This window comes from Pteropus medius, unplaced genomic scaffold, assembly GCF_902729225.1.
Source record: "Pteropus medius unplaced genomic scaffold, Ma_sr-lr_union100, whole genome shotgun sequence".
NCBI lineage: Eukaryota > Metazoa > Chordata > Mammalia > Chiroptera > Pteropodidae > Pteropus > Pteropus medius.
Window position 1 is genome coordinate 7076931 of NW_024342644.1, and position 12379 is coordinate 7089309.

Genomic DNA, 12379 nt, shown 5'->3' on the forward strand with positions numbered 1-12379 from the left:
AGCGGTCGCGGAGGGCCCGGGGAGGAGCTGAGCCGACTCCGGGCCGCTGGGGGCTCGTGTGGACGCCGCGGCTCAAAGCTGTAGAGACACCTGCGAGGCTGGCCGCGGCCGCCAAGTGCCCATGCCCAGGCCAAGCCGGAGCCCAGCCGGGTGCGGAACGCTTGCCTCCTCGTGCGCACTCCCGTAATTCGTTAATTGCTGTAAATCCCAAGGACGACCGCATTTGATTACACATACAGTATCAGAACCGACAACAAAGCAACGAATTAATTACCAACTTCATTAACATAGGTCCCCAAATTAAAGGCAGCGAGCTGTTTCTTAGGGCCCACTTGCCGTCGTGGTGGTGGGTGGAAGGGGGAGTGTTTAAGAAGTGATTTTATTTTATTTTTTCCAATATTGAGAGTTCTGAGGGAAGAACTGTCTTCTGCTCTCCCCCACACACACACATACACACACCCCGCCATTCACACAACCTCGGCCCGTCCACTCGTTCCCCCTCCCACCACCCAAATCCGTTTCTGCTTTTCTAGGGACTCAGATGTTTGAAAGCTGTTGGGTCTCTCTCTCTCTCTGTGCCAGGTGGAAGTCGGGCTGGGGTTCCCTGTCTCCAGCTCGCGTGCTCTGGTGTCGACACTCTCCAGTCTCCGGGTTCTCAGACCCGGGCTCGGGCCACGCAGGCTGCAGGCGGAGTTAGCTCCAGGCCCCGCTGCCGCAGGCGTTAGGTGGCGTTTGTTTTAATGCAGAAACTGTTTCCAAAAAGGGTTTCCCTTCCCCCCGGGTATCCTGCCAACCCCACTCTCACAGCTCCGAGTCTCGACCTGGCTCCTTCTGTCTCCCCAAACCCGCCCAGGGGTTAGATTCGGGGTTCCTGTTCTTTGCAGCCTGCCTTAGGCTTCTTAAAACTCTAAAATCCCTGTACGGATCCTGGGAGCCCAGGTCTCTCGCTCTGGGGACCGGGCGATATTTATAAGGGCATAATGAGTGGTAGAGGCACAGAGTTTCTTGAATAGTTCATTCTTGGACTTGTATATACATCTTTCTCTTACCTACTCGCCCACGCCTCACTCCCAGGCCTCCTTTCTTTACCCTTCTTAGTACCCTCGGCTTGGTCGGACCGTGTTTGAGAAGGTGTAGTCATGTTTTTAAGCTTCAGTCTAACTTGGTTTCTGCGTCTGATTCACACACATTACGCTAGCATGGAATGCAAATAACCCAGTTATCTCCCACCTTCACTCACCCTTCCCCAGCCTTAAGTATCTTTACCTTCCCATCTTACATCGTATGGGTTTCCTTTCTCCCCTTCCCTAAAACAAAAACAAAACAAAAAGGGGGAGGGGTAAAAGGGAGGACAGGAAGAGGAGGAGAAGGTAAGGAGAGGCCTCCTTGTCCATCATTTTAATTATACAATTAGTTCACATACTCTGGCCCATAATGTATATTTTAAAAGGAGCTCAGTGTCTTTCAAGAATATTCTGGTAATGTCGGAGGCCTGGATTTGTTGCCTGCTCGTCCCCCCGTGCAGCAGCGGCCTGTTTTCCTCCCCCTGTTGTGTGTTTTTATTATTTTCCCTCTGGCTTAGATGTGTCAATCATTCTCTCCCTGCCATTGGTTGGAGAGTTTGCGTCAAAAAGTTGCCAGAGAGGCGCTTTCTCAGCAAATCTCCCTGAGAGCGGAACCGACCTCAGCTCCAACTCAGCTTCCACTGTTATTAAAAATAAAAATCCTAGAGCAGCCCTCTTCACGTCTGCTTTGTATGTATCACAGAGGGGCCCAGGGCATTTTGAACCCGAGCTACTTTCCTCATTTTCTGTTCTTTAAAAGATTTTTTTTTTTTCGTTGTGCTTGACTTTTTTGGAAGGGTGAAGACTGCAAGGTTGCTAACCCAATAATCTTGATTTCTTTTAGGATAGCTGACTATTTGGAATTTTGAAGGATAATTTTTTTCCCCCCTAACCTCCCATGCGGCTGTAAGGTAAGTGTCCGTCTGTCTTGTCTGTCTATATCCGTATCTTAAGTGTCTCTCTGTCTACCCAGTACATCCAACAGACACACCGATGCACCTCTGCGAACGTAGACATAGTTCTCCTAAGGGCTGATGTATTTTTTTTCCTTCGTAAATTTTTGAGATGTAATAAAAAATATGATCTGGAGATGAGTGCAGGAGTGGGAGGAAGAGAGGGAGCGCGCTTCTGGGCTCGCGGCTTGCGCAAAACGTCGTGGAAACCCTGCGAGTCTAACGTAGGGTGTTTTGGAGCGGTTTTGTTTGTAGTTTTGTTTTATGTCAACGCCCATTCTGGGCTTCTCCCTGCGATCTTTGCGTTTTGGCCCTCGGCTGTGGTTGGATCATTTGGATTGATCCCAAGGACGTTTTCGGAGTCCAAGACAAAAAGATGCGGATGCAGCGGGAGGGATGGATGGATAGATGATGATGATGATGATGATGATGATGATGATGATGATGATGACAGACGCCTCCCATGGACGGTTGGCTCGGGGGTCGTTGGTAGCCGCCAGCCGCTGCTCAAGCCCCTGCCTGTACCTAATGAACGTAAGAGGAGAGCCGAGATGGCAGTCGAAGAGGCGGGGAGCGCAGTCAACTCCTGTCGGCCCCGTCTCCCTCAGCCAAGAGCAGCTCCCTCAGCTTTGCTCTCTGTTCTCGGCCTCTTCCAAAGGCCTCCAAGTCTCCTTTTTCTTTTTGGATGCCCCTTCTCTCCCGCCCCCGCAAACCCTGGGAGTGCAATAACCCCCGTAGTTGTTGTGGTCCCAGACCCGGCCACGAGGCCCAGCGAGCGTAGAAGAGTCGTTTTACAGGGTTTAGGGCTGGCCCGCGTAGCCCTCCGCGTTCACCTGGAGCGGGCAAAAGTGGCGGTGAGTGGCCCCTGCTCCACCCGAGGCCGCGGCGGGGTCCGGGACAGGAGTCCTTCCGGTGGGGAAGGCGGCCCCAGGGCTGTTCGCGGACCCGGGCCGCGGCCGGGTTGGCCTGCGCGCTCGCGTGCACCCCTCCCGGGCTCGGGAACAACCCGGCATAGTAGCCTCGGGCCGGGTCCAGGGGTGCACTGAAGCCCAGCCTCCGCTTGCGGTCTGCCCAGGGTCCCAGCCGGCAGCCAGCTTCAGGACATGTCGTGCCGCAGTCTCCTTAGAAGTCTTCGTGTTGATGCGTTCAAGTGACTCCTGAAATCGTGGTCCGATTTCAAGATACATTTTTGAAACGCAAGTCCCCCATCAGAATTCCACCGACTTGGCTTTTTCCTCCTTTACAGACTTAAGTGGGGTGCAGGGACAGAAGGCCTGGGGTGGTGGATTATTCGGGAGGGAACAGGAAAGTCGTTCTTTGACATTCTCCCGTCCATCCTGGAGCTGCAGGGACGTTTTCCAGTCACCATAAGTTATTAGCACCAGAGAGGAGTTGGCGAGAAAACTCCTCCCCCCAAAGGAGGTAGACACCCAGACCTCTCCTCACGAGCTAACACCGGGTTTTCTCCTCGCCATAATTAATAGTCAAGGCCAACCCTTCTGGCACGTTCTTCCTCCTTCCCTCGCGGGTGGCAGCGTTGTTAGATTCCCTGAGGCCAGAAACTTTCACTCGAGTTCGCCAGAGAGAGGCCGCTGTTTTTCGCTGTGGCCACACGTCTCCTTTTTCTTCCCCTCCTCTTCCTCTGCGTTGTCTTCCCAGCCGCAGGCCAGTCGCCAGTCCGCCTAGTTTTGTTTCCTTTCCATCATGCAGAAAATTAATCAGCCCGGGCGAGAAGCAGAGCTGAGCACGGCGGCCTGTAATTAAGGGACGTGTGCCCCTCGGATTATCTCGTTAGTTTATCAAGAAAACATTTATTATAATTAATTCTCGGACGAGGTAATTATTATTGAGCGAGGACACAGCAACTGGTAGATAGGCTCCTTGGAAGAAAAAAAAAAACGTGGGTGGGGGTTGGGGAGAGCGACAGATTGCGCGAATTGACCGTTAGATATAAGGCGGCGCGGGCCGGGGCGGGCAGTGGAGTCGGACCTCGGGCTGCGAGCTGCGGGGCTGCGGGGCTGCGGGGCTGCAGGGCAGGGACGCCGGACTGAGTCACTTGCGCCCGGAGGTGCGGGCGCCGACCGGCTGCGGGGACTCGCCGCGCGACCGCCGCCCCTTTCTTCTAGGTAGGAGTTCTCCAGTGGCCGCCTCGTGAGCAGTCATTTTGAGGCTTATATTTTTGAAAAGGTATTTCTTTTTCCCCTTCTGGTCTCAGCGTAGAGAGGAAGGGAGAGAGGAGTGCCTCAGGGCTTTGAAAGTTAGAAGGGCCCATGGCCTCTCTGAGTGCATACCTAGGTTGACTGTTGAGAGTTCTTCAGAGTTTCGATTTTGGAGTTTTTTCCTTCCTTTTTCTTTTAACACTGGATCTAGTAAAAAGGCGAAAATAGTCTGTCCAAGAATTTTAGCCATTTTGCAGTGGTAGGGGCAAAGGAGCTCCAAGAAGGATCTCTGTCCTGGTGCTTTCTGTTACCGCTTTTAATGTTGAAATGTGTTACTTTAATGTATGATGTGTCAGGCATTTCTAATTGGGTGAGAGCTCTGCGTGTAAGAGCGAACTCTTCCATATTTATCATGTGTACATTCGATATGATACCAGTTTTTTTAATAGTAGTTCAGAACTTTCCAACATAGTGAGATTGCTTTAAACAAGAAAGAACTTCAGCGAACTTCAGCTTAGAAGCTATCTAAACAAATAAACGACTATTTTAAGGCAATATTATTTCCACAGCCTCCAAATAACTCTTGAAAATAGAAACCATCAAGTCTCTGTTGTACGAGCAACTAAATTAGTATTATCGATGAGATAATACAAACTCCAGGAAGGGCATTTATAAAATTATATTAAATTAGATCTGACAGTGGAAAAGCATGATTTTTGTGCTATGAATTTAAATCAGGAAGAAGCTGCAGTAACCTAGTTCCATTTGTGGAACTTTATGTTTTTATTTCTTAAGCAATGTAAATATAAAAACCCAGAGTCCTTAAAACCCAGTAGGACCTTTGTGAAAGTAAGAAGGGACCTCTCCTAATCTTATATCCGCCATTTTGAAGCAAACTCTCAGAGTATCAAAGTTGCAAAGTAGAGATCCTTGCAGGATAAGTGCCATCTTTTAGGAAAATAAAAGCCAGATTTGCCAACTGCCAGCCTATATTAACATCCATTTTGGATCACTTGGCTTGGAGGAATGAGAGAGACTCAGCCGAAGAAAGTAAATAACTTTTCTTTTTCTTCCTTTCTTTTCCCTCCCTAAGCAATTTTTCTTATAGGCCTGTAGGAAACTTGAAAGGTAGGGAGAAATTCTATTAGTTTCAAAACTTTGGGTGTTTGTGTATCTACTTTCTTCAAAACTACAATGTGCAAAGGCAGTTAGAGTTAACTGGAAACTGTTGGGGCTGCTGAGGACCCAAATGCCGGAAAATGTGCCTCCAGCAGGACCTGCAGCCTCCACACATCAAAATCAACATGGAAGCGGCTTGCACTACAAATGCGAACCTTTTCTACTTGCAGATGTGGGGGCCTCATTTTCTGATTGGTGGGATTCTAACTTTATTTCAGAATTTCTAGCAAACCCCATGCCAATCTGGAAGACTTTTTTTTTTCACTATGTTTAAATATTTGATAGGTGTCGATTAAAAGTTAAATGAATGTTTGTTTAGCTTTATTTATACACATAAAATCAAGATTCTCCAAAACCCCAATAAATCTGTTACTTACCTCAAAATCTAATTATCCAGACTACTAATTAGGTGAAAATGATTACTGGAAATGACTTTAAATGTGGAATAATAGTGGTTGAGCAGTTTTCTCAAGTTTGTCAATTAGCAAGTTGGTATTTTAGATGTTAAATGCACTGACATTTTAGGTTCCAAGCTGTTGAAAGTGGTAAAAAGCTAAAATAATTAAAATCTGCCTTGGAAAGGCAACAGTCTGGGGAGAGGTAGATTTCTTGAATTGTTTCTTTGTTTCTCACCAATGGGCTTTGTTATCAGCATTATTTATTTAGCCAAAGAGTTCTTTGTCTCTGCAAATGGCCCCAATCAAGTTTTGTTTGAGACAATTAGCTAGTGCCAGCCAATGAGCCCTATGCAAATGTAGGGATAGGAATGCAACGTGTGCATTTGAAGGCATGGGGGTTTTGTTCTTCGTGAAGGCAGATTGTAATTGCTTTCTTCGGGTACTTTTTTTTAAGTTTAGGGTGGGGGTGGGGAAGACAGGTTTATCTGGTCTCCAGCCCCTCTAGTTTCTGAGCAGCTGGGGGTTGGGGAGGTGGGGAGGGTCTGCAACCCCTTTAAAAGCCTCTGCCTTGAGTAGCCCGGGCTCTTTTCAAGTTAGTGGTGGAACGTGGAAGAGCTACTACCTCCGAAGCAGTAAACCAGCACCTCTGCTTGTTTGTTTGCTTTGCCTTTAGTTCCACCACTCCAAACCCACCCGCCAAGGACCCTGAATCTGTCCACCCCCGGCGAAGCGAGACCTTCCAGCTGGGTCCCCCCGATTTGGGCCGACTTTGCGCTTCCTAACAACCTTAGCATGATGTCTTATCTTAAGCAACCGCCTTACGCAGTCAATGGGCTGAGTCTGACTACTTCGGGCATGGACTTGCTGCACCCCTCGGTGGGCTACCCGGGTAAGTGAGCCCTGCCGCACTCCTGCCCCGCCCTCCCCCACGCCTGCCCCGCGGGGAAGTGACACCCTTTACCCCGGAGCTCCGGGGTTGGCTGTTACGCCGACCCCCGCCCCGGCTCCGGGCGAAGTCCCCACTGGGTTTTCCTTCTGAGAAGCAGCTCTGAGTCACCGGTCATTTACTGGCAGAGGAGAGGATCCGGGCTGGAGAGAAGCGAGTAGGTGGATCTACAAGGCTTGAACAAAATCACATTGCGTGATTCTTAATTAGAATGAATAAGGGACACACATTGGAGTGGGGGAAGGAAGGTTACTGCCCTTGTCATTTTGGGGCGGGAGGCCCCTTCCCATGTCGCGAAGCCCAAGTCTTTGGAATTACCCTCTCGGGGCAGCCGGGTTTCTCTTCACAACTTCTCCCCGCCAGCCTGGGGCTTCCCCTCTGACCTCCAGGCCCTTATGCGCTGATGCACAGAGGTGTGACTTACCTCGGGTGCCGGGGCCTTCTTTTCCGATCAGATCTGATTTTTAAAAAATCCTCATAGAAGTATGAAATACGGCCCCATTTTAAAGATGGGTGGATAAAGGCCCTTGGAGTCCTAAATCTCAGGATCTCGAGCAGGGTTGAGATTCGCGCCATCAATCCAAGCTGCGGGTCTGGGGATCCTTTGACTTAACGGAATGGATTTTTTTTTTGTTTGTGTTGTGCTTTAGGGTTGATTTTGAAGGATTTGGGGGTTTTGTCTTTTTGTTTTATTTGTTTTGTTAGCTTTGGAAGGGACGCTCAGGCGGAGTACGGCAGGATGGGGGAGGGGGCTCCCTCACAAGGGGCAGTGTATGTCTTGGGACCTCCAGTGTGCGCTGGAGGAGCCGAGGTTGGGAGGGGGTGGAGAGAACATTGCTAGGCTCTGGGTTAAAAAAACCTGGGAGGACCAGGGGAGGGCTGCGGAGTGGGGGTGAGGGGCAATCGGATCACCCGCAGAGACCCCTATGACTGAGAAACTGCTCCCCCACCCTAAAGGGCCCTGGGCTTCTTGTCCCGCAGCCACCCCCCGGAAACAGCGCCGGGAGAGGACGACGTTCACCCGGGCGCAGCTAGACGTGCTGGAAGCGCTGTTTGCTAAGACCCGGTACCCAGACATCTTCATGCGGGAGGAGGTGGCACTGAAAATCAACTTGCCTGAGTCCAGGGTGCAGGTAGGGCAGATGTAGAGAGATTTACCCTTCCTGACCGTGCCACCCCTCCCTCCAGCACGGTGTGTGTTCAGGACCCAGCAGAGTTCCATGTCTTTGAGATGACCAAAAGAAGGCTTGAAACTAAATGTTCCACAGGAGGCCGACAAACTCTTCTCCTAAGCCTCCTCGAGTGCCTGACTTCTTCTGGACCTCCTTTTTGTCCTCTCACCCCATCCAATCCTATAAGAAGAGTCTTCCTACTCAGGATGCAGAGTAAGACTCCCTGTTCAGCTGCAGCAATGAAGCACAGTCCTAGAACTCTTGGGTCCCTGGCCTACAGAGGCCCAGCCTTGGCAGATTTCATGTACTGTCACATTATATTTTAATACGTCCTTTCCCCCATTCTCTCCCACTTTTAAGGATGAAAGTTGCTTAGTTCCGGAATAGTCCCAATATTTTTACAGATGAAGTAATAAATGACTTGCTCAAGGTCACTTGTCAGTTTGGTGGTAGAGTCAGGCTGTAGAAGCAGCTGGTTCTCCTACCAAAGAAATTACACAGGTGTTTTTTTGACTTCTTACTGATTGAACAGAATTTGCTGAGCCAATGAGCAGAGAAAATAGCTGCATATAATATCCCTTGTGACACCCTCTCCTCTTCCTTTAGGCCCCCTTTACTTGATCTTAAGCTGGAAAGGGAAAGTAAAGTCCAATTTTCCCAGAATGCAAGTCCCATATAGAGTTCTCTGGAAAGAATGATTAGCACCTAAACTACATACATACCAAAGGCTCACCTTCAACATCAGCGTTAACTGCAAACCAGGAAAGAGGCTTTTTCAAAGTAAGATGGAAGAAATTTTAGCACTTGTAAGACTTGAACAGAAGTCTTCCCTAAAAGAAAATGACTGAATAGTTGGTGATGTTGCACTCAGCCTTAGTGGCACCATTTTTACCGCAGTTAGGACATCCATGTGGAGAGCCCGTATTGAAGAGGACAACTAAGGACTTGTTGCCCAGAAAATGATGCTGGTAGTTTCTCTGATAAGGCCCCTCACACACCAAACACAGCCGCTTCATTACAGAATGTGAACAGCACTGGTGAAAAGAAATTTTCAAAGTTGCAGGCAGAGGCTGAAGTTGAGCCAACGAACGTAGTACAGAAAACGGAATCTATGTGCTGAGAGGCACTACTCTGAAGGCACAGACTCCAGTCTCGGACTTGAGACCAGTAGAGAAGTCTGTCCTTGAGCTCAAAGCAGAGATGTATTCCATTTACCACCAAGAAGGTGTTGGCAAATAACGGCTTTCAGACCTTCCTCAACTGGGTCACTTCTCCTTGGAGCTTTCTTTGTGAGTCTTTCTAGGAGAGACAAAAAGTAGAGTGATGGAACCAACCTCTATAGCTCCCTAGAAGATGGACTACAAACTGTTTGAATTTAGGCAGTTCTTATTGGCATGTAACAACAGAATTGTTTTACCTCCCTTGTATTTTCCTCCAAAAGACATGGACACATTCTATTCCATTGTGAGAGTATTCCAAAATGTAGCGCTGTGTGCGTGTGTGTGTGCGCGCGCGCGCACGTGTGTTCATTCGAGGTGAAATAACATAGGAAAGTGAGGTGGAGAATTTTTAGCCACATTATTTGGGTCATTATCTTAAATTTTATTGTGGGCTAGGAGTAAAGCAGGGTCAAGTGCTTTTAGACAGAGCCTCCTCAACTTTCTTAAAGTTCCAGGAGCATATATAAGAGTACTACATAATAGGTTTTCAGTGGCAGGAAAGGTTAGCTCATCTGTCCATGTAGTACAGGTTATAATCTGGGAGCCAAGCTACTCTTGTTATTAATGAGTTGCTAAAACCACATTAAAGAAGTTTCTTTCTCTTTCAAGGTATGGTTTAAGAATCGAAGAGCTAAGTGCCGCCAACAGCAGCAGCAACAACAGAATGGAGGTCAAAACAAAGTGAGACCTGCCAAAAAGAAGACATCTCCAGCTCGGGAAGTGAGTTCAGAGAGTGGAACAAGTGGCCAATTCACTCCCCCCTCTAGCACCTCAGTCCCGGCCATTTCCAGCAGCAGTGCTCCTGTGTCTATCTGGAGCCCAGCTTCCATCTCCCCACTGTCAGATCCCTTGTCCACCTCCTCCTCCTGCATGCAGAGATCCTATCCCATGACCTATACTCAGGCTTCAGGTTATAGTCAAGGATATGCTGGCTCAACTTCCTACTTTGGGGGCATGGACTGTGGATCTTATTTGACCCCTATGCATCACCAGCTTCCTGGACCAGGGGCCACACTCAGCCCCATGGGTACCAATGCAGTTACCAGCCATCTCAATCAGTCCCCAGCTTCTCTTTCCACCCAGGGATATGGAGCCTCAAGCTTGGGTTTTAACTCAACCACTGATTGCTTGGATTATAAGGACCAAACTGCCTCCTGGAAGCTTAACTTCAATGCTGACTGCTTGGATTATAAAGATCAGACATCCTCGTGGAAATTCCAGGTTTTGTGAAGACATGTAGAACCTCTTTTTGTGGGTGATTTTTAAATATACTGGGCTGGACATTCCAGTTTTAGCCAGGCATTGGTTAAAAAAGTTAGATGGGATGATGCTCAGACTCATCTTCTGATCAATGTTCCAAGAGGCATAGAAGGAAAAATGAAGGTCCTTAGAGGGGCCCACCAACCAGCAACCTACAATGGACAAACCAATCTACTTAAGATCCCGTCATAGTTTTAGATCATTGGGTTTCCTGATTCTCAAAGTGATCAAAAAGCATTCTAGCCATGTGCAACTAAATACCACCAAAAATAAAACTAAATTGTGAAGGAAAGGAGGGAAGGACATAGCCTTCTTAAGCAGAGGTGTTCCAATGTTTTAGCCAATTCTTGGTTGAATTTTAGGAATGGACAGTGTCTCAAGCTCACTCACGTATCATGACCAACTGTTAGTTGGCACTGAATACCTTTTCAGGGCTGTGTGAATTGTGCGACTGATTGTCCTAGATGCACTACTTTATTTAAAAAAATATTGTTCATAAGGAGTCAATATGTAGTTTAAGAGACAATCAGTGTGTGTCTTATATAAATGGTACATCTGTGGTTTTTAATCTGTGCTAGACTTCAAAACTGTGATCTCCTGTTATTGTATGCAACCTTGAACTCCACCTCTGCAGGAGTTCTTCTGTGATTAAATAGGTTATAATTATAAGCAAAATTCAGAGCAACTGAGTAGTTATCTAAAAAGATTACCTTTGGCTGGAGGTGAGCTGCACTGAAACTTTACAACAAAATGTCTCTGGACGAGGAGAGTGAGAGAAGAGAAACAAAAGGACACTAATTCATCTGTAATTTACTGTTGGTAAGCCTAGCAGTAAAGAGACATTGGTCAATTGCTCTGACCCTGATGAATTTATAAACTGAGATCATTGTTGTTTATGCTTGCAGATGTTAACTGGAAAGTTATATATGCATAAACCTTCCTGGATTTGGCAGATATGTATAATTATATTAAAATGGTTCTAGCACAAGATTGGGTCCAGTTTAATTCATATCACTATGTATGAATAAGAAGCCTACATTCAGCTTCTCCTTCCCAAAACATGTTTTTCTTAGGTCAGAGAGCAAATTTTATTTTTGAATTTTCAGGGTCTAATCTAAGGATGAACTAGCTATGAATGAGTGTGGTATGTAAACTTTTTGTGACTCACCAGGATTGCTCTGAAATTGAATACAGAGAGCCTAACAATCATTAGGATCTTGCTCTCCTTGCCTTTCCCTCCCTGCCGCACACCCTAACGATCTTAGGCACTTTATTGGTATGTTTTAACATGGATCAATTTTTTTTTTTAAGCAAGAAAGGAAGAACTGTAATAGTACCACAGAGAAAATGAGAATGACAAGAATTCCCTTGTTTTTATTCCCTTATTTGATTAAGGAGATTTTTTTTTTTAACTTCCAAAAAAATAAGGTAAACGCGAGGGAATGTAATCAGAATCTGAAAGCAATTCAGGCAGAAATGATTTCTGAACAAAAGAGTTCCAGAAAAGTTTTAAAACCTATAATTTCAGTAGTTGAACATAAGGCACGCTGGTCAGGTTTTTTTTGTTTTTCTTAAGAAAATACTGAGGGAAAAAATAGATCCCTTCTCAGTTGTACCTGCATTGTGTAAGCCAAGCACCAGAAAAGACAAATGGGCAATGATCATGGTGCTCCTCAGGTCAAAGCAATATTTAATTTCCATTTTAAGCTTAGGCTCTTAAATTTGACCAAAATTAAATGACTCTTGATTGTAACTATATAAATGAAGTTTAGCAGTTGCAACCGTTGTTTTCTGGCTAATTTTTCCATCCCTGGCTGCGCATACTCTCTTGAACCCTATACCATCTTGCCTAATAGGTAAACTTTTTATTTTACTGCTAAAGAAAATGCAATTGTTGATTGCACGATTTTCTAGTACCTACTGTAATAGTCACCCTCCGTAGTTCATTCACAACGAGGTGAAATCGGGCGGAGAGACGATTTGCGTTATGGTTTTCCAGGTTCTGAGTCTTACCCTCCCTGCTTTTCT

At 46.9% G+C, this 12379-nt stretch overlaps 1 protein-coding gene across 4 annotated transcripts; it reads left to right on the forward strand.

The window, feature by feature from the left end:
* Positions 1-1644: 1644 nt before the first annotated feature.
* Positions 1645-12134, forward strand: OTX2 (orthodenticle homeobox 2). Of its 4 annotated transcripts, none has more exons than XM_039866439.1 (5): positions 1645-1754; positions 1909-1975; positions 6427-6642; positions 7657-7832; positions 9701-11471. In XM_039866439.1, exons 3-5 carry the CDS (start codon positions 6546-6548, stop codon positions 10319-10321), a joined length of 894 nt encoding a protein of 297 aa, XP_039722373.1. In that variant the 5' UTR covers positions 1645-1754; positions 1909-1975; positions 6427-6545; the 3' UTR covers positions 10322-11471. The 4 variants fall into 4 exon arrangements, with proteins under 4 accessions (XP_039722373.1, XP_039722372.1, XP_039722371.1 ...); XM_039866438.1 differs by having other exon boundaries at positions 1656-1754; positions 7681-7832; positions 9701-12134; XM_039866437.1 differs by having other exon boundaries at positions 1656-1975; positions 7681-7832; positions 9701-12134.
* Positions 12135-12379: the final 245 nt, after the last annotated feature.

Coding starts and splice junctions, on each gene's coding strand:
- OTX2 (XM_039866439.1), top strand. CDS start 6,546: ATGATGTCTTATCTTAAGCAACCGCCTTACGCAGTCAATGGGCTGAGT. Junction 6,643..7,656: donor CCCCTCGGTGGGCTACCCGG/GTAAGTGAGCCC, acceptor CCCACCCTAAAG/GGCCCTGGGCTTCTTGTCCC. Junction 7,833..9,700: donor TGCCTGAGTCCAGGGTGCAG/GTAGGGCAGATG, acceptor TTCTCTTTCAAG/GTATGGTTTAAGAATCGAAG.